A 22,099-nucleotide genomic window follows, 5' to 3' on the forward strand; every position below is an offset into this window, starting at 1 on the left:
TCAATGGGTTAAGCCTCTGCCTTCAGCTCAGGTCATGATCTCGGGGTCCTGGGATCAAGCCCCAAAACTGGCTCTCTGCTCAGCAGGAAACTTGCTTCCCCCTGCCCCACCGCCTGCCTCTCTGACTACTTGTGATCTCTGTCTGTCGAATAAATAAACTCTTTAAAGAAAAAAAAAGACCATCTCTATGACAACGTCAGTTTCTACAGCATATGAAGATGCCGTACTCCTAAAAAGTGTGAGCTAGGGGAGCCTGGGTGGCTCAGTGGGTTAAGCCTCTGCCTTCAGCTCAGATCATGATCCCGGGGTCCTCGGACTGAGCCCCGCATTGGGCTCTCTCCTTGACGGGAAGCCTGCTTCCTCTCTCTCTCTCTCTCTGCCTGCCTTTCTGCCTACTTGTGATCTCTGTCAAATAAATAAACAAAATCTTAAAAAAACAAAACAAAACAAAATAAAAAAAACCTTTACTGAAAAATACCTGAATTCCCTGCCTATTAGCCAACTAGCCTATTTTGGTTTTCGACAGTAAGTTGGTCCCTACACCGAAACAAAATATTTTAACATTAACTATTCCTAAGGCTGCTATATAGAAAAGTCCATTTCTTCTTTCACACAACAAACTTTCAAATATATATTTTTAAAAATCTTTCAAATATTTAAAGGTTCCCCAGAAATCATCTCCTCCCTTTGCTATTCCTTTCCCATCTACCTTGGCACGGAGCATGCTACTCAAGATTTACACAGTTGATTAGTGCGTCTGTATACACGAGCTGCTATATATACAGGTCAAAACATATGAAAGGACAGATACCAAACCGCCAACAGCTGTAAAACTGAAAGATTAAAATCACAGGACCTTTAACTTTCTATTTTTTACAGGTCTATATTCCTAAAATATTTCTTTCAGTCTTCATCCTCGTCATCTTTGTAGTCGTTCACACGACCCATGATCCTTTCCCCCTGCCACATTAAGCTCATTTACAGGCTCTTCTAGCTCTCTGGCTACTCCCAAAAGTTTTCCTGCCTCCTAGGAGCAGGCATTCTCCAAGGCTATTTCCCTGACATTTCTGTATTTCTACATTTTCCCTGTCACTTTCCCCCAGTGATGCCATACCACGGCTTCAATCTTTATTTCTGTACTGATGATACCAAGTTTAGTTCTGACTTTCTTCAGAACTTCAATTCCAGAGCTACATCTGTAAGGGCCTCACAGACTCTTCACTCACCTAGCCCACTGCAGTCCAGTTCATCATACCATGCCCTTCCCATTCCCTCTCTCCTCTAAAGCTTCTGACACTCCTGACTTCCTCACTCCTGGAAGGAAAAGGAATCTTGCTGAACAACTCTCAGTTGCCAAGCCTGTCATACCTCCAAAATGTTTCTAAACCTAACAACTACTTTCCACATGGTTTTCCCTCCCTAGCACAGATTCATTATTGCTTATTAAAACAGCCTCCAAACTGATCATTTACTGCTGTCAAATTCATTACCTCAAAGCACAGCTTAGATTCATTCCTGTTACTAAACTTGCAATGAACTTGAGCAGATATTTGCACACCAATGTTTATATCAGCATTATTCATAAAAGCAGGAAGATGGAGACAATCGAAACGTCCACTGATGGATGAACAGATAAACAAAACATATGTACGTACAACAGAGTATGATTCAACTATAAAAAGGAAGTAATTCTGGGGCGCCTCGATGGCTCAGTGGGTTAAAGCCTCTGCCTTCCACTCAGGTCATGATCCCAGGGTCCTGGGATCGAGCCCCGCATCGGGCTCTCTGCTCAGCAGGGAGCCTGCTTCCTCCTCTCTCTCTCTCTCTGCCTGCCTCTCTGCCTACCTGTGATCTCTGTCTGTCAAATAAATAAATAAATAAATCTTAAAAAAAAAAAAAAAAAAAAAGGAAGTAATTCTGATACCTGCTACAATATGGGTGAAGCCTGAAGACATTATGCTAAGTGAAATAAGGCAGACACAAAAGGGAAAATATTATTTAATTCTACTTGTGTGAGGCACCTAGAATAGTCAACTACATAGAAAAAGAAAGTGGAACAGTGGTTGCAAAGGGCTGGAGCAGGGGGAATAAGGAGTTATTATTTAAGGGACATGAGCTTGATTGGGAAGATGAAAAAGTGGTGACAGTTACAAAATAATGTGAATGTACTTAATGCCACTGAAATGGACACTTAAAAATGATTAGAATGGTAAACTGTACTTTCTGTATACCTTACCACACACATAAATACTTCCAAAATGTACTAACAAAGTACAAATTATTCATCTCCAACACTGAAAATCTTCCAGAGTAAACCACCTTTCCAGCCTTGTCTTGCATTAATCCTACTACTCAGTGTTCTACAGAATATTAATTCGAATACATGTTAAGTGTTACTTTAAAAAAATCAAGAAGTATGAAGAAGGCTGAAGTATATAAAGAAAACCAGGACTTTTCAAGGCTTTAAGAAGTTGTATTGGGTTGTGAAACTCCAAAAGGCTCTTGGAAGAAATAAATGTATTGAGAAAACATTAGCTCAGTCTTATACATGTTGAGAAGAGTTAATTACTTAATTGCATTATACTTACAGTAAAAAAAGAAGTCCCACAAAAGCGAGTACATATTCCTCGTACAAAACCTTCATGGGCTTGTATTGTACGGATACATTTCCGTTTAGTCAAGTTCCAAATTCTAACCTATGATAAAGCATACCAGGAAATTTTAGTGAACTATAAACATAAAATGTTCAAGCACAGGAGTATTATTTTCCAAGAAAAATAAATTCACACTGAAAAGCCTATGACTCACTCTACCAGACTGCTAAAAACAAAATCCTCTAGTTTAAAATACTGCAGTGCATATGGACAGTATATCAACAAGCAGAAAACTCAATCTGTTATGTACTCTGTTGATTCCAGTTTAAAGTGTTTCAAAGCTTTCTTTTCTTGCCAGAGTGGAAATAAGTGTTGAATCATTAATAACATCCTCTGTTGGGGGGGGGGGCAAAACTCACAAATACCTTTACTACTGTAAACATGCTTGAGACTTCAGCTCAATTGAGCCTTCAGCTGTTACATTTCTAATTTCTGAGGCTTAGATAAGAAACTATGTAGTTCATAATTCAAACAGAATTCATTCTTGAGAATTAATAAAAAAATAGGACACAGAAAAATGAAATCAAAGCAATTAAAATCTGCAGTAACACAAAACTAGAAAACATTTATAACATAACTATTTTTAGTTTAAAATAGGAATGTTTAGAGTGCCACTTGCCTCTCCATCACATGCCCCAGAAAGGACAGTAGCCAGGCTCTTTGGATGCTTTGCCATGCAATTGACTCCATCTCGGTGACCATCCAGAGAAGCAAGGAATGGTTTTGCAAATACCCGTTCCAGTTTGGTAGCATTTAAAGCTCTTACATATTCTCGCGGGACCTCAAAAGGATGTAAGGTAGGATCATAGTTTCTTGGAACTGAAATAAAAAAAAGACTTCTCTTAATAAAATAATTCACTTTTGGGGCGCCTGGGTGGCTCAGTGGGTTAAGCCACTGCCTTCGGCTCAGGTCATGATCTCAGGGTCCTGGGATCAAGTCCCGCATCGGGCTCTCTGCTCAGCAGGGAGCCTGCTTTCCTCTCTCTCTCTCTGGCTGCCTCTCCGTCTACTTGTGATTTCTCTCTGTCAAATTAATAAATAAAATCTTTAAAAAAATAAAAATAAAATAAAATAAAATAAAATAATTCACTTTTAATATTTCCTATGGTCTTCCTCAGCTAATTATTCAATTTGTTACTCAATAAGCCTTTGTTAGGAACACTGTTCTATGCCTAGCACTGTGAAAAATTCAAAAGTTGATGCCCTTTAACTCAGAAACCTTTCCAAAGGTTTCCAAAACTACCGGAAAATCATGGAATGCATACATCTTGCAAAATAATTAGACCCTACATATAACCTCAGCTTTTACTTTTATATGTCCTACTACATTCTTTAACTGGGTTGCAAAGCTTTGATGGGCAGGGCTTTCACTACATTTTTCACTTTACTACTTATGCCTAGCACAGTGCCTGGTACAAAACAAATCTCTGACAAATGTTTACCCAACCGAACTCTAAGCTCCTTTTGAGGCAGGTAACAGTATTAATCACCAGTGCTAACCATTATATTGATATACACTGTTGTGATTATGATTATAGTAACTTTTTATTGAGCATTTCACACATTCGTTTACTTACTTAAAAAAGTTTACCATGTCCCAGGCACTGTTCCAAATACTGTATATTAATTCATTTAATCTCCACAGCACTCCATGGGGTAAATTCTATTACTATTTCCCATTTTATAGCTGGGAAATTGAGGCATGGAAAAGTAACTTGCCTATGAAGTGAGGCCAGGATTCAAACCAAAGCAGTCTGGTTTCAGAATCCATGTTCTTAACTATTATCCTATGCTGCCAAACAGACTGTCTCAGTTTAGAGTTGTGTTCTAAGCACACATGTCTAAAAAACCCTTAATGTTGAAAAGTAAATGCATCTTCTTATCCCACATCTTCAACTTGCTGTCTTTGTTTTTCTCTAACTCCCTATTACTGCTACTATATCCAACATCTGATCAAAAGGAATTAACACCTAAACAAGAATGAAAGAATAAGAAAAGGTAACAAATGGGGCGCCTGGGTGACTTTGTTGGTTAAGCAGCGGACTACTGATTTCAGCTCACGTCATAATCTTGGGGTCCTGTGATTGAGCCCCGCGTTGGGCTCTGCGCTCTCCCAGGGGAGTCTGCTTGAGATGCTCTCTCAAATAAATAAATAAATAAATCTTAAAAAAATAAAAAGGTAACAAATGTCTTCCTTGATTTATGTTTTACGGAGCTCCTAAACTTCTCCACTTTTTCCATTTTGCTATTAAAACTTCCATCTAAACGTCTGCCTTCGGCTCAGGTCATGATCCCAGGGTCCTGGGACTGAGCCCTGAGTCAAGCTCCCTGCTCAGCAGGGAGTCTGCTTCTCCTTCTCCCTCTGCCCCTGCTCCCTTGCTCGCCCTCAAATAAATAAAATCTTTAATAAGAAAACTTCGATCAGAAACTATAAAGAAATAGGAAGATATTATAGAAAAAAATACACTCGGTAACATCAGATGGCTAATAACCTCCTGACATGGAGAGTCTATGACCAGCCAGTCAGTCACTCATTCATTCCTTCAGACATTCATAAAGCAAACACTATGTGCCAGGTGTTGTCTAGACGCAAATATGATTCTTCCCTTTTATGCAAGGTCAGTCTGATGGAAAAGACTGATAACCAAAATAATCATGAGACAATGTGATACACACTCTGATGTTAGTATAAAAACGTGATCGAAGCACTGAAGAAGGATGCTTCAAACGGGCTGGTGGCGGGCAACCACAGGGAATAAGTAGGGAAAGATTATTGTTCAGAAGAAGGAGCTAAATTGAGTATGGGTGTGTGCCACAGGCCTTCTGAAAGAGAAATATCCGAAATGTACTCAGAAATCCAAGGGTAAATATAAGCTACTTGCAAGGAAAATAGTGACTAGTGAAACTAGAGAGGAAGATGGGACCAGAGGTTCAAGAAGCAAGGATGATGTCAAGTCCAGATGACGTAACATAATTTGCATTTTAAAAACATGACTATCTTGTTACTGTAAACATCTTGTTAACAGAACCCACATATTTACCTCTCAGAATTTATTCATATATAATGAATAACCTCTACTACTCAATCAAAATACCGAAGTATCATCCGAGCTTCAACCTCTATGGCTTATCCCCCTCACTCAAACTCCAAAGACGTGGCTCTTCTCTTATACTTTATTTTTATTCCTGCCTTAAAGCCTTTATTATTCTCTTCAGACATGGTTAATCCCTCGTCATTTAGATATCATGATCAATAAGTGATAAGTAGTCAGGATGCTACTGGGGGAACAGACCAATAAGACCAATAAATAATTAGTCTTACTAATTTCACTTTGGCCATTTCCCCATCAGGCCTCTCCACAAAAGTTTAGAAAACTGATGGCTTTACGTTTCACCTTTGTCTCTTCCCACTTTTAGAAGTACGTAACTTTAAGTAAAGTGGCCAAAAGTTAGAGGGGTTTAAAGAAGCCTTTCAAACCCTGAATTCACTTGCTTGGCTTTCAAGTTCCACTTCTCTACAACTGGAATCTGAGAAAAGTCAGAGCAGCAGCTGGAAAGGGGGAGGCGGAAGCATTCTCACTTACCACTAGAAAAAGTTCTTCAAAAACGGCCTTGAAGAGAAGTTACCGGCTACCCCGTCCCGCAATACCCTTATCTGCACAAAGTTTAACTCGGCATAAGGGAACCGGGAAAGGACAAGCCTGGAGCGCCAGCCAGTGTTCCCCCAGATTTGCTCCGTGGAAGCCGAAGGCGGACTCAAGGCTGGCGGACTCCCTAATAACTTGTCTCACCTCTTTGTAAGTCCAGTTTGGTTTCGCGGACATAGTTGTCCGGGTTCCGGCTCAGCATCTTCACCTTCATTTTGGCTGCTAGCTGCCCCTAAACCCCCCAAGCCTTTCCTCCGCGTTGGGATTACCACCGCCTCCTCAGACACATGCTACTTCCGCTTCTTCAATACTACTTCCTGTCATGTGACGTCCACGGTGTGGAAGCCGGCTGCCTCAGCAGGACCCTGCGGCGCTCCGTAGTTTTGCCGGCAGAGATTGGCCCGAGGTGGTTCTTCAATAGTGCTCCTGTGTCTGCCACCCTCGGCCCGAAACGGCAGCAGGTGGGGGCGGGACGGGGCGGGGGCGGGGCCTTGACGGAGGCCGGCGCCCCGCCTCCTTCGCGCTCTCGGCAGGCGTGACGTGCTACCTTTCCGCTCTCACGCGGGCTCTGCGCTGGGGTCTCTCCGCTTAGTTACCGCGTCCTAGCGCCGGTCCCGGAAGTGGGCTGCCCACCCCGCCACCCCACCCCCCGCGGTTTCTGTTCTTAGGCGGCGACGGTCGCCACGGTGGCGGCCACTGCATCTCCTACCACCTCCGCGGCCCTGGGCGCGGTATCAGCGGGCCCTGGGACTATGACGGGCCAGGGACAGTCAGCGTCAGGGTCGTCGGTGTGGAGCACGATATTCCGCCACGTCCGGTACGAGAACCTGGTGGCGGGCGTGAGCGGCGGGGTCCTGTCCAACCTCGCACTGCACCCGCTCGATCTCGTGAAGATCCGCTTCGCTGGTAAGAGCCCGCTCTGACCCTGGGCTCCTTCTCCTTGCTGGTACCCCGAACTGGGTGATAAAGACTCAAAAGTAGGCCTTGCTCTCCCCTGCCCCTTGCGTTCTCCCAGGCGAGCCTTGAACCAAGTGCTGCTTATACTGCCTCACCTGGAACTAGATTTGAGGAAGGGGAGCCTGAGAAAGGGATCTGGCTGTCCTCGTCCCCGTTCCTTCAAGTCTAAGGGATGGACAACAGGGATAGAAAATTCTGAGAAAAATTCAGATTGGCGTAGGATGGGGGACTCACCTTCGTATTTGTAAATTGAGAAAGGGATTGGCACATTTTAGGGTTCAGCCCTCGCATGCGTTAATCATTCATTCACCCTTGGAGGTACTTTGAAATCTCAACGGTAGCCACGTGTTTGGCGGTGGACCTGAGAAAAAGTGCTTGGGGTGGGGCTAATTCTCAACGGGTGGCTGGGAATGGGTTTAGGATAGGATTCTCTTGAAGACTTGGTTTTTGGTGTTTATAGTGTGGTACAAAATCCCATGAAGGAATAGATAGCTAGAATCCAAGTGCCCTTTTTTTTTAAATTTAGGTTTATTAAGTGCAGTGAGGTAAGTGAAATTTACAAAGTACCATGGAAGTTAAACTCAACAGTGAATTCTAGAAAAGATCGTTCTGAAGAAGGTCTTGATAACTTTACTGGGAAACTATTTTCTGGCATTTGGTTTTCTTACTACTACAAGTTCTGCCTTGAGTATTAGATCTGCAGAAGTGGTTCATCTTCAAGAATCAGACTGATTCTATCCACCTTAAATATATTGTTCCCTTAATAGTTGTAGATTGCTGTACAGGATACAGAGGCACCTAAACACAGTTCCCATCCTCAAGGGAGTTTCGTTCTAACTGTAGCCTTGAGAGTTAGTCACATAAAAGATAATTCTAAGACAACATAAAGCCAAGGGCAAAATCCAAATACCAAAATATGAGTAGAGACAGACTATCAGGAAAATTTTAGATTGCTGATGGTCATATGTATCTGTATCTGTAAGGTTCCATTAGATCTTGAGGTTGCACACAGAAGGCCTCATATTTTGACAGCTGGAAAGGAGACAAGAAGCCATTCTATGGAGGAAAACCAGTGAAAATAATGGTGTATACTCCCTAGAAGAAAACCCAGAAAGGCATATAATTTCCATGGAGTTTGTAACACATGCACAGATAAAAATTGTGATGACAAATAACATTGAGCATCTACTAAGAGCAAGGCAATGAGCTAAGAGTTTTACATGTATTATCTATCTCATTTACTACCCTGAACAACCCTGTGAATTTATTATCTCTACTATACCAATGAGAATAATAGAAGTTGACTTGCTCAAATCTCAAGTTTATAACGGCATGGATGTAGGATTTGAACCCAGGCAGTCTAATTCTAGAACCCTTGGACTCTTAACCACTCATTATTCTACCTCTAGGAATCCCTAGTATACAGTGACTTGAACATGAAGAAAAGAATTTTGGATTCGGCTGCAGGTACAGGCCTGTATGACTTGGTGTCTCCCATGTTTTGTCTAGGAGAAGAGGTGACAGTTGAGATAATCATTGAGGAATAGTGGTGGCTTGGTGAGTTTAAGCAGGGCTGTGAAGCAGATTGTGCCTGAAGAAAGGGAATTCTTGGTACCTGGTAATCTTGATGAAATGTGGAGAGTTTTCGGAGACCAGTGTGTGGCCAAGGTCATAGGTAAGATGATTGAGACTGGATGGAGGATAAAATTAAAGATGGAGGAATCAAAGCAGGAGTTTGTAATGATAAAGTGTGGCAGTGAAATGTGGTAGAAAAGGGGGAAAATCTAGGAAGATGAATAACAAATCAAAATATTGATTGGGCAGCAGCACTAATGCTGTAGTTCTTATGCTTTCATAAAACTTGGGTCCTGATAATGAAATTGTAATTACCTAGTGACAAGGGATATTAGTCTTGAATGCCCCCATTGAACTGAACCTGGAATATTTCAGTGAGTTCAGGTGCAAATTCAAAATGTTGTGTCCAGTGTGGTAGAAAGATTAGAAATCACTTGTAAGAAATGACTGGAAAAACTAGTTTGGCTTCAGGTGGGTGGAGGGCAGAGACAGATGACTTAAGATATTTGAAGAACCGCCATGGGTGAAAGGGATTTATCTTTATTATGGGTTGATCCAAAGACAAGGTAGAGGTTGCGTGGAAATAATAGGTAAGCAGATTGTGACTGTTCCACGTGGGGGTGCTCAGAGATGAAACTGGTGATATCTGGAAGTGGTTCAGGGCTAGAAGATAGAAGAGACCCGTGTTGAGTGGAAAAGTCGGTCGGATGAGGTGATTGATGAAGACCCTTCTAACTTTAAGATATAATTTTAAATAATCCAAGAATGTTGAGAGAGAGGGGTGTGTGGCTGGCTCAGTTGGAGGAGCGAGCAACTCTTGATCTTGGGGTCATAAGTTCAAGCCCCATGTGGGGAGTAGAGATTACTTAATAAAATTTTTAAAAAGACTAATGAGAGAGAGAGTGTGTGTGTGTGTACACCTCAACGAAAAATGACGTATAATGGTAATTTTCTAAAATAACTTGAAAGCCCAATAATCCATAAGTTAATCGAGGGTTGAAAGTGTAGAATCAAGTAACAAGAGTAGCACACAGTCCAGTTTTGTATATATAGTGTAGTATTGCCAGCCCCTGTAGCTTAAATAAACTAATACTTCCTGAATGCTTTCTGTGTGCCATACATGGTTTTAAGGGCTGTATATGTATTCATTCATTTAGCCCTTTGTATTTTTCATAGTTAGGTTCTATTATTTCTCCCATTTTGTGTATGTGTTAGTGCAACCACAGAGTAATCAAGTAAGTGACTCAGAGTCACACAATTAAGTGTTGGAGTGGAAGAGGGCTGCAAAGGAAATTTAGTGGCCAGAGAAGAAAGAAAAAAATCAGGAGAGTGTCATGTAAAATTAGGCCAAAGAAGAGGGTTTAGGAGGTAGACAGTCTTGAGTGCTGCTAAATAGCTGATGAGAAAGAGAGGATTCCCCAGATTCACTTCAGGCTCTCTAGAGCTCTTGCAGTAATGGGTGGAGGCCCAAATCACACCACAGTGGACTGGGGCAGCGCGGGGATACAGTTCACACCATCGGCCTGCTTTCTAGCCTGATTTCCTACCAGCCCTTCTCTCCATCAGCTGTACACTTTATACCAAATCCCTGATGTTGTCCCAGATAGTGCCAGGCACTGTGATACCTGCACGTATCCACAACAGCTCTTGGACTTGTCTAGAGGCAAATCTTTCTCTCCTTCCCCCAAAGACAAGTTTCTAGTCAATCTCAAGGCTCTACGCTAGCATCGTCTCACATTCACTGTCACTCTACTGCATCTCCCCAGTTCTTTCTATACAGAACATCTTTTTGTTTCTTCTGTAATCCTATAACACTTCATTCACCATAGTGCTCCTAACTGTGCAACGTGATTATTGCTGTTCGGCCTTGAAGATTATGTCTTCCTCGGGGTAAGAGTTTGTATCCTACTTCTGTTTAGATTCCCCCTTGGCTGGCAATAACAAGGAGTCAGTAGTTTTTAAATTTTTGTATAAAGTGACAGGTGTACAAATCACTGTTTTTCAGATTTAAAGATTTGATCCTAACTATATAGTGGAGAGCAGATTATAGCATCAGGAAGTATAGGGTGTAGAATGTTGTTGCCTGTTACTGAGATACCTAATACTCTACTTCTGTAATTAAGTGACTTGTCAAAATAATAAATCATTGGCTCATCCCCATGAAAAGCAAAGATGGTGTTTTGTGGTTTTGTTTTTCACCTCAAGAGAGAAACTGTGTTGTGAACTTATTACTGAAAGGAAAATGGAAAGGTATGGGAAGAAATTTATCAGGAGAATAAGCGACTTAAAATTCAAGGAAAGCATCAGAAAGATTATGAAATACACAGCAGAATATTTCTTGAGAGCCAGTCCCTCTGTTACTTGCTTTTAAACTTGATATCTTTATAAACTTCACAACAACCTGTGAGGTGGGTCATATTTATCCCCATTTTATAAATGAGGAAGCTGAAGCTCAGAAAGATTAAGGTCACATAGCTAATAAGAGAAATTAGAGATCAAACCCAGGTCTTTTGACAAAGCCTCATGTACTTTAATCTCATTTCATGGTGTAACATTGTCAGGTTAATGATGAAAGAAATTAACTTTTCTCCCTTTCCCTGGCAATGGTAAACAGTGATTCTTTGCCAGACTCCATTATGTGGTGGTGTAGTGGCAAAGGGGACAATGAACTGAGCATGCTTTAATGGTGCCAGAGGACTGTCATTTGTATAAACTTTCTAGAGGGCAGTTTCAGTTTGTACTCATAACCATTGACCCATATTAATTCCCATTCTGATAGTTAATTCTAAGGAAGTAGGGATTTGCATGTTGTACAGAATATTCTCTAGAAACCTTTTAATAATAGCAAAAAAAAAAATGAGAACAACTTACATGAATGATTGTACAAATGATGGAATATCTATAGGAGGAGAAATCATCACATGATTTTTTTTTTTAAAGATTTTATTTATTTGAGGGAGAGTGAGAGAGAGCAGAGAGAAGGTCAGAGGGAAAAGCAGACTTCCCAGAGCTGAGAGCCATATGCAGGACTCGATCCTAGGAATCCAGGAACATGACCTGAGCCGAAGGCAGTGGCTTAACCAACTGAGCCACCCAGGCGCCCCATCCTTCACATGATTTTTAACGATTTTATTTATTTATTTGTGAAAGACAGAGAGAGAGAGAGCACACAGGCAGACAGAGTGGAAGAGGGAGAAGCAGGCTCCCTGCGGAGCAAGGAGCCTGATGTGGGACTCGATCCCAGGACGCTGAGATCATGACCTGAGCTGAAGGCAGCTGCTTAACCAACTGAGCCACCCAGGCATCCCCCATCACATGATTTTTAAAAAACTTTTGGAAGTCTTTTTTTTTTTTTTTTTTTTTTAAAGATTTTATTTATTTGAGAGGGAGAGAGAGCAGGGGCAGTGGCAGGGAGAGGGAGAAGCAGGCTCCCTGCTGAGCAGGGAGCCCGATGTAGAGCTTGATCCCAGAACCCTGGAATCATGACCTGAGCCACTCAGGTGCCCTTGGAAGTCCATTTAATTACAAATAACAAGTCTATAATAACAAAGAGGAATTCTCACAGTATACACTTGAGTGAAGAAAAAAGCAGTATAAAAAACTATATGTAGTAAAATTCCAATTTTAAAAAACCTAGATAAGGGGCGCCTGGGTGGCTCAGTGGGTTAAGCCGCTGCCTTCCGCTCAGGTCATGATTACAGGGTCCTGGGATCGAGCCCCGCATCGGGCTCTCTGCTCAGCCAGGAGCCTGCTTCCTTCTCTCTCTCTCTGCCTGCTTGTGATCTCTCTCTGTCAAATAAATAAATAATCTTTAAAAAAAAAAGAAAAAAACCTAGATAAATTTAACATTCTTTCATTCCATTTCCCCATAGGAAACAGAAGGCACATTCAAAGTAACATTCAAAAGGGGATGCCTAGGTGGCTCAGTTGGTTGGACGATTGCCTTCGGCCCCGGTCATGATCCCAGAGTCCCAGGATCGAGTTACGCATAGGGCTCCCAGCTCCATGGGGAGTCCGCTTCTCTCTCTGACCTTCTCCTCGCTCATGTCTCTCTCTCAAGTAAATAAATAAAATCTTTAGGAAAAAAAAAGAACACTCAAAGGACTGTTTACAAAGATACAAGATTATAGCAAAACCACAACGAATACTGCAGAATTCTGGAGCTAGAAACAGTTTGAGCTGTTGCCACCTTAAGGGCCAGATGTCAAGGCGAGAAGGTCCTTGAGAGAGGGCCATCTTGAGCAGAGCTGTGACTGTCAGTAGAGAAATGCAGCCTGCCTGAGGTTACTCCATAGGAAGGGAAGTGAAAGAGTAAATATCTTCCTCCACTCTCTTCCATCCCTCTGATCTCTTGTCAGGCATCCCCACTGGCCCAACTCAACTGGAAACTAGAAGACAAGGTCAGGCTGCCAGGCAGAATGTGCTAGAGAGGGATGAACCATGGATCTGGAAAAGAAGCAATATTCATGTTATAATAATTGAGCAAATCTATCTTGAGAGCCTACAGTGTAGAAAGCACTAAGATAGGAGTAGAAATATGGCAGCAAAATAGTAGTAGTCTCTGCCCTCACAGCATCTTCCTACTGGGAAGCCAGAATAATTGAGCAATAATGATTGCAGTGAAGAGTGTTTTTATTATGGTAGGGAAAGTATATTATGCCATGGGTGCAAAGAAACTTGAGCTCATCTAGGGGATAGGAAAGGATCACCAAGGGAAATTATTAAACAGACTTTAAAGAGGAATCGAAGTTAGCTGTGTAAAGGAGTTAGGTGACTGAGAAGACAGTGTTCGTGAATAGTCTGTGTAAAAGCTTCAAGGTTCAGAGACAATGTAAGAACTGAAAGTTGTTGAACATTCTAGCAATTTGCATCAGATTTTGTTTTGTTTTGTTTTGTTTTTAGATTTTATTTATTTATTTGACAGGCAGAGATCACAAGTAGGCAGAGAAGCAGGCAGAGAGAGAGGAGGAAGCAGGCTCCCTGCTGACCAGAGCGCCTGATATGGGGCTCGATCCCAGGGCCCTGAGATCATAACCTGAGCCGAAGCCAGAGGCTTAACCCACTGAGCCACCCAGGCGCCCTGCATCAGATGTTTTGAAGAGAAAATAATACAGAATAAATAGCTCCAAAAAATAAAGAGAATATTTTTCTTTACCTAAAAACTGTTTTCTTCTGAATTTATCTCCTTACTGTAACAATGTGACATCTAGGTCTATATGTGACTCAGAACTAGAACTTTGCTCTCACCTAATTTTGTGCCTTTACTGCAGTGAGTGATGGATTGGAACTGAGACCAAAATATAAAGGAATTGTGCATTGCTTGACTACCATTTGGAAACTTGATGGACTACGAGGCCTCTACCAAGGAGTAACCCCAAACGTGTGGGGTGCAGGTTTATCCTGGGGACTCTACTTTTTCTTGTGAGTAGATCTGGGAGATTTTACAATATTAAATAAAAGAAGTTTGTTTTTTCAGTGATTTTTACGTTTCTGTCAATGAAACAAGGTGAGTCATCAGTTTCTCTCAATAGGAAGGGTCAGAAAGAGCAAAAGGCTTATTTCCTTCTCTGTCAGCTATTATCAGAGGCATTTGGTCTGGAAGAAAAGTTCTTAATAGGAAGAAGGTGGAGGATGAATGGGAGAAAAGCTCTTACAGAAGCCACTTCTGTAAGGTGAATTCAGGAAGATGCCTTACCGAAGTCCTTCTGATCCGTAAGGAAGTTGGAAAGCCGAAGAGGACAGGTCTTGGGGTCCTCATAAGAACGCATGCCACAGGAGCTCCCTCTGGGGAACAGAAAGTAAAAGCCAGTGCGTGGCTATAAGATGTGGAGGCACATCCCCTCTTGCCTCTCATTTGACCAGCTCCATCATCTTCCTACCTCGTTCATTTCCTTCCTCCTTCGCCTGTCAGGTATCGTCACCATGTGAAAGAGCTGCGATTCCATGACCAGTGAAGAAGCCACAGAAAACACCTGGGCCAGGCACACTCAGGTTACCGACTGTGCAAGAGCGTGGGAACAAAGCGGGGCAGTGGAGGAGCACATGCTGCCCTGATACTTAAAACTGAATCCAGGAACGGGGAGGCTTGTCTTTGTTTTAATAGATGACAGACAGTTTTAGAACATCAGTACCCGGTCTATTTGCCTTTTTCTCTTTTGTGTTGCATATTTTAGTTTATCTCCCATAATTTTATGGCAATCTCCAAACCTCAATCTTTTGGGGGGTGGGTGGGGAGAGGAAGAGGGAGAATCTTAAGCAGGCTCCCCACCCAGTGCAGAGCCTGGTGTACAACTTGATCTTGTGTCCCTGAGATCATGACCTCAGCCAAAATCAAGTCAGACGCTTAAATGACTGAGCCACCCTGGCTCCCCCCCCCAACCACAATCTTAAAATATTTTTAAGTGAATGCAGAACAAATTCAACCTTAATATTGTTTAAAAATGTATTTTTTTCTCTTTTTTAGTTCTAAGACATACTTAGATGGGTGAAACTATAGGTATGAAATTTATTATGAATTTTGAGTTGTGTACATTCTCTAAATAGAGTTTCTAAGGACATGGCTTATGAATGTAAGGTTTAGGTGATGAGAATTTCTTATAAAAGTATACTTGTTTCGTGTTAGAATAGAAATGGTAAAGTTTGGATTTACATAGCTGAGCTCCTCTTCCAAGTGGAAAAATGGAAATTGGAGTTAGAATAGACTTATCTGACTCCTCTGCTGAGAAACATTGAGTGGCTCTCGATTTTCTGCCAAATAAAGCCCAGATGTCAGTCTGCCACTCAAGTGTGGCTCCATTTCCCTGTCTTCCCCCACCGCCCTTATTATAACCTTTGTTCATGCTCATCAGTTTCCCCATTGAAGCTGCACCTGTCTCCACACCCCACCAGTGCCACCTACCAAGCCTTTTGTGATCTCAGCCATAGTTTCTCAATCTCTTATGACACCATTTGTGATGTCTTTGTTAGGTTACTTGTGTGCTGCTTGTGGTCCTTGTTAATCCACTAGGAAGGACCCACCCAGTGTTTCATCTAGCAGAATTGCCAAACACAGTACCTAAAGGCTATGTGTTCAGCACTTTTTTGTTAGGGGCCTGCTTTTGTCCTTTTGTCTTCTCTGCCCCACAGCTGTGCCACTGCTACAGCCCCTCCCCTCAGTTTTCTCATTGATGAGTATGTGATTAAAATATTTTGCCTGTGTAGTGGTAGCCATATTCATTTTGGGGGAGAGATGATAAACTCTTGGAATAAACCATTTCCAGCAAATCCATTCTTGAAACTTTCTTTTTTGCTGTGTGCATTGACTTTTACTTATGGGGTATTGCTGTTAAGTTACATTTTAAACAGACCTGACTGTTTTAGGATACCAATTCAGATATTTATCAAACTGATTATGTTTAATTCTTTTAGTTACAATGCCATCAAATCATATAAGACAGAAGGAAGAGTGGAACGTTTAGAGGCAACAGAATACCTCGTCTCAGCCGCGGAAGCTGGTAAGACAGAGTGGGAAATGTAAAATAGCAACTTCCAATTTGATTTTCATTTTTGTTTTTTATTTGCTTTCTCCCCCCATTGAACAATAGAGTTGAGTATGCTTTTGTAACCAGTTATCACATGGAATTTCTTAGAAAGCAGCTACTCTTACTGGCTACTCTGGACAGATTTCAAGAATTTTAGTTATCACAAAGAAGTAAAATTTAGAAAATGTATGAATTCTTGATAGTTTGAGATGATTTGGTATGGTGTTTTCTTCAAATAAAGTATAATTTAGTTTTCATATTAGTTTAGTAGCCTTGTTAATTGCCTCATGTTTGTGTAATATTCCAAAGAGAAAAGCAGAGCAGGACCCATAAATCTTTATTATAACTCTTACTTTTATACTTTACTCATAGCTCTTGTCTTAAAAAGCCTACTCATTTTTTAATACCTAGCAGCTAGCACAGACCGGAATCACAGTGGGACTTAATAAATGTTTGTTGAATAAAGGACTACTTAGGAGACTCAGCAAATGAGAAACTTAACCAGATGAAATGTTTTATATACAAGATTGTCACTTTCTATAATGAATGTAAAGTATTATGTAGTTCTTTAAGTTTGGAGATGCGTTGGCTACTTTGAATGAATTTGAGGAGGATTGTGGTAAAGTTGGGGTAGATATATATATATATGTACATGTGGAAAATATTGAGGCCTTGGATTCCGGATCCTTTCCCCCTAATCTTTAACCCCTCTGGGTTATACTATGTCCTCTTAAATATTTATACCTCCTTACTAGCATCCGCTTCCTAGGACCCCCATCTGTCCCTACACAAGCCATACTGTTCAGGAGCCAGGACGTCTTTGCTGTCCTCACAGCTCAAAGGGAAGGTGTTTCCCATTTCCATCTCCCTTTTAATTTACCTCCCACTAACCGAGTGAGGAACCTTTTTTTGGTCGCCAAAAACTATGGCTACCCTTTAACCCTCAGACTTCTTCAGCGAACAATACCTCTTACTGTTGCGGGTACAACCCCTGGGCAACCCCATTGTTTATATTAATGAACTGTTCTTAATCTGGATTGTGACAACCTGTATGCTGAGTAATCTTATTTAAATTTGGTTTTAGGAGCCATGACCCTCTGCATTACAAACCCGTTATGGGTAACAAAAACTCGCCTTATGTTACAGTACAATGGTGTTGTTAACTCCTCACAGCGACAATATAAAGGAATGTTTGATACGCTTCTGAAAATATATAAGTATGAAGGTGTGCGTGGATTATATAAGGTAAAGAATTATCAATATGTTTTGAAAAACTGACCATTGTAACTTCCCCTGACTCTCTTGTCAGAGTTCTGAATGACCTGTAGTCAGTCCTAAAAAGAAGCCCGACTGAGGCAAGAAGCAATTTAATGAAAACCAAAGTCCTAGTGTATAATATGGAAATTGTGCTTTTATCTGTTTATCCTCATTACTGTAATGATGCTGGCGGATTTGAGAAGGCCCGTGTAAAATTTTGTATAGTAACCATTTCTCTGAGTCACACATTGAGGTCAACCACTCCTTACTCCTGTCCCTAGAAACTATGTCCTTTGGGAACTGGCTTAGTTTTTGTTTTTTATTGTTTTTTTTTCTGTTTTTTTTTTTTTTTTAATCGTTCCCATTTAGGGATTTATTCCTGGGCTGTTTGGAACATCACATGGTGCCCTTCAGTTCATGGCATATGAGTTGTTGAAGTTGAAGTACAACCAGCATATCAACAGGTTACCAGAGGCCCAGCTGGTAAGATGGTTCTTCAAAAAACAAACACAAAAACAATGGATCTCATTTACATTTATGGGCATTTAATAGAAGGAGATTTTGTCCACATTTACTCTGGTAATACTGCTATGATGATGACTGCCACTAATTTAATGTACAATTAAATATAGGCCAATGACACATATGTTAAAAATAGAACCCCTTATTTGTACAGTGCTTATGTTAAGAGGGGAAACCATGTTTTTCATTTACAGTTCATTTAAAGATTTTCCTGTATAATGTTTACTTCTGTATTTTTAAGGGACTCCTGCCTAAAGAAAAATTAATATCTTGTGTTGTCATTTTAGAGCACAATAGAGTATATATCTGTTGCTGCCCTCTCCAAGATATTTGCTGTAGCAGCCACATACCCATACCAGGTCGTGAGAGCCCGTCTTCAGGATCAGCACATGTTTTACAAGGGCGTGCTGGACGTGATCACAAAGACGTGGAGGTGAGAGCACGCGGCGTATCAGAACGGCTCTCAGGAGGGGCCCTGCATGCCTCAAACTGACCAGTTGCTGTTGGTTGGATAGCAAAGGCCAGTGTGCTGTGCTGAAAACATAGCCAGTGGCCCTGCTTTTCCATTTCCCATAGACTACCTATAGAACCACAGACTTAATCTCTGAGCCTTGATTCCTTCATTTGTAAAATTAGAAAATCTAGGCGGACAATGTTGTTCTAAAAATCAAATGAGATTGGGGCTCCCAGGTGGCTTGGTTGGTTTAGTGTCCGACTCTTGATTTTGGCTTAGGTGATGATCTCAGGGTCATGAGATCGAGCCCTGTCTCAGGTGCTGCACTAGGTGTGGAGCCTACTCACAATTCTCTCTCTTCCTCTCTCTCCTCCCCATCCCCTGCCCCTGCTTGCAAAAAATTCTGTGCTTCAGCAAATTGATATACTCAAATTTAGGTGTCCTAAGATAGTTGAATGACATTGAATATAGGAAGTCATAAAAACCCTAGTTTAATATAATTAAACTGCTGCTTGCACAGTAACTTGCAAACACTTGTCTCCATGTATAGAAGAGATGCTCACTCTTCAGCCTGTGGATAAACTGTTACAGATAGACATCCCCATATTTTTCTGTAATTCTGGGAGGATTCTAGAGCAGAATATTTTTGATGTTTACACTGAGTTCAGTGTATATTTATTGAAAATGCAAGTGACATGTTCCAAGGCCATATTCCCATTCCGGGCATTAAGGAAATAAAGTTTTATGTGCTAGTAGTATGTGCTAGATTTACTGTCGCCTGGCATTTATATAAGCTGTAAGATATTTGATGCCTCCTTTAGTTAATCAGTTAATGCTCCTGCATGCTTGTACCTTTAGAGACATTTGAAAGATGGTTGTCATTACAGCACTTTTCAGTTTTGGGGTGCCTCTCCCCTCTCTTCTGAGTCAGTCACAGAAGGAATGGAAGCCCCTACAAATGGCTCGTAGACTGCATTACTTCAGCATGTTAAGAACATGTACTTGAATCACACGGAGGCTTGAATGCTGGTTCCATGCCCTATGCTAATGAAACTTTTGTATCTTCAGGCTAGCTATGTAGGAAATTAAGCATGTATCTATTTTTTCCCTTTAAAGGAAAGAAGGCGTTGGTGGATTTTACAAAGGAATTGCCCCCAATTTGATTAGAGTGACTCCAGCCTGCTGTATTACTTTTGTGGTATATGAGAATGTCTCACATTTTCTACTTGACCTTAGAGAAAATAAAAAGTAAGCTAGAAGAAGATAATTTCAGTACATCTGCTTAAGGGAGCAACTGTTCCTTTGTGTTTGAGATGTAAACCTCGGAAGAAGACTGCACAGCAACGTGGGTCACATGGAAATCAGTCTGTAGTCATTAGAAGTCAAAGAACTGCTAAGACTTTGCAATGTTTTTCCGCTTTTTGCCTTCCCCATTTGTATGGGATTTGGCTACCTCGGCCAGAAATGGCTCCCATCGACACAATAGTAAAACTGACATCAAGCGGAGAGTTTCACAAATTTCTGTATTTCACTGTTCATGTAGAAGCTGATTATAGCATTTGCTAAATGGATTAGATGAATGTGCTTCTTTTTCTGAACTCATTTGCCTGGATTGCCTGGATTGGTTTTAAAATCAGTCTCTGTGCAATAGCAAGAAAATGGCCTATGAAAAGAATTATTATGACTATTTCAAGGGTAAATTGAACTTGAAGGATTTTGCTGGGGAAAAATTCCCATTTTTGAATTGGGAAATTTTGGTGAGGAAAAAAAAATACTGTTAAGTGTATTTTCGTTTTAATTCCATTGGAATGTGCTAACTAGGAAAATTTGAGAAGTTATATACTTCTCTTCATTTGAGAAATGTCTGATATTTGTTGTCATTAATTTTTTTTCTCCAGGGGCTCTGTAATTGTGGATCCGGTTACATTTTTTGACATAGGTACTTAGTGTCTCGTAAAGTTAAAAAATCTGAATTAGGCTTCAGCTGGGTTAGCATATTTGGCTATAAATCACTGATTGGCTGTAGGTGACTAATAGATCACTTCATACAGACACGAGAATGATTGGAATATGTTTTTGAGAAACTGTGTGGAAGTGAGAAACTAACTTCCTACTTCAGCTCTCTAACATATGGGTTCGGATCCCAAATAAATGATTAATCTTCATTGGTTGTTCATATTCAGGTTTAAATACAAATTACATTGATGGCCATTATTGATTTTACTTTTATGAGCCATTGCAAATACCTATAAAAGGATGCCAGAATAATATTTTTATTTATCATAAACCTTTATGAATGCCGTTGCACTTCCATCTGTTTGTTGTAAATAAAACTGGTTTTCAAAGCCATATTTAAATGGGTCTTTGAAAACGGGTCTATTTTTTATATTTTGAAAATGACATTGTTTTAAAAATACAGAATAGTACGTATCTAATTGTATTTACTCTAACCTCTTGTAACATGCACAGGATACTTTATAAATTAAATGTGATGTATTTTTTCATACTTCTGGATTTACTATAATTCATATGAAATCCTGATATGGGTCTCTACATAGAAGACCAGTTATAGTTACTGTTTGGAGTTTTGGAGGTAGTGCCATTCTTTGAATGCCTCCTGTGTACCCCCATATTACTAAAACATAATTCCTGTCTTCTAAGAACATACAAACTTACAGAAAAAATAAATAAGGATTAAGTAACTAACAGTTCTAGGCTAACAAACAAGAAGATTTCTACAAAGCTCTGTAAGAGTTCTGAGAAAAGAGAACTCATTCTTCTCATTCAACAACGAGTTGTTACTGAGTTCTTGCTCTATGCCAGCAGTGGAGATAGAACAGGAAATAAGCCAGACAACATTCCTGCCCTCAGGGGATTTTCATTTTAGTGGAAGTGTCAGAGAACATAAATTATGCCTAATACAATCTCAGATAGATTAAATGCTATAAATAGAACTAGAGCAGAGTTGGAAATTGGGCTGCTATCTTAGGATGCTTAGGGTCAGGAAAGACCTCTTTGAAGAGAGAATATTTGAAACATTTTGAAAGAAAGGAGGAAGCAAGCTACAACAAGATAAGGAATTCTAGGATGGATAGACACATTCTAGGCAGAGAGAAAATAAAACACAAAGGCCCTGAGGCAGGAATTAATTTACCCGGAGGGAATGAGTTAAGGATAGGGTGACCAGGGAGGAGGAGGATGGAGAAACGGCCCTTATAGTATGGAAGGAAAGAGTGCAGGATTGGCTTCAGATTTTAGCCTTCCCATTTGCTGGTTGGCCTCAGGCCAATCAAGTTTTCTCATTTGTAAAATGTGTCTTAGATTTGTTCCTTTGCGGATGAGGGTGATATGAAGATGCTTGGGCAAGTAATCATTGAGGGAATGCTCTTAGGATCACAGGTAATGGAGTGAAGAAAACAGGGGAAGAAGTAGTTTCAGAAGTTCACCTTCAGCCTGACCCTACGGGACACCAGTATGAATTGGACCACAGAGATTATTATCCTGCCCTGAGGT

The 22,099-nt window shown here is 40.8% G+C and overlaps 2 protein-coding genes across 2 annotated transcripts in view; one reads left to right on the plus strand and one right to left on the minus strand.

Annotated features, from left to right (window-relative positions):
* The window catches only part of DCAF13 (DDB1 and CUL4 associated factor 13), a 30,757-nt gene extending 24,137 nt beyond the window's left edge, over positions 1–6,620 (minus strand). Inside the window, exons 1-3 of the mRNA XM_082720050.1 lie at positions 6,446–6,620; positions 3,274–3,473; positions 2,589–2,696 (exon numbers count right to left, since the gene is read on the minus strand). Of these exons, the coding sequence (XP_082576176.1) occupies positions 2,589–2,696; positions 3,274–3,473; positions 6,446–6,515 (378 nt within the window). The 5' untranslated portion in view covers positions 6,516–6,620. The remainder of the gene's footprint in view (positions 1–2,588; positions 2,697–3,273; positions 3,474–6,445) is intronic.
* Positions 6,621–6,858: 238 nt separating this feature from the next.
* SLC25A32 (solute carrier family 25 member 32) lies at positions 6,859–21,092 on the plus strand. The gene is made up of 7 exons (XM_082720051.1): positions 6,859–7,207; positions 14,104–14,254; positions 16,241–16,326; positions 17,438–17,598; positions 17,980–18,093; positions 18,420–18,565; positions 19,703–21,092. Exons 1-7 carry the CDS (start codon positions 7,054–7,056, stop codon positions 19,836–19,838), a joined length of 948 nt encoding a protein of 315 aa, XP_082576177.1. The 5' UTR covers positions 6,859–7,053; the 3' UTR covers positions 19,839–21,092.
* Positions 21,093–22,099: the final 1,007 nt, after the last annotated feature.

The sequence above is a fragment of the Mustela nivalis genome, assembly GCF_964662115.1.
Source record: "Mustela nivalis genome assembly, chromosome: 2".
NCBI classification, from domain to species: Eukaryota; Metazoa; Chordata; class Mammalia; order Carnivora; family Mustelidae; genus Mustela; species Mustela nivalis.

Coding starts and splice junctions, on each gene's coding strand:
- SLC25A32 (XM_082720051.1), top strand. CDS start 7,054: ATGACGGGCCAGGGACAGTCAGCGTCAGGGTCGTCGGTGTGGAGCACG. Junction 14,255..16,240: donor TGGGGACTCTACTTTTTCTT/GTGAGTAGATCT, acceptor TAATTCTTTTAG/TTACAATGCCATCAAATCAT. Junction 16,327..17,437: donor CGTCTCAGCCGCGGAAGCTG/GTAAGACAGAGT, acceptor ATTTGGTTTTAG/GAGCCATGACCCTCTGCATT.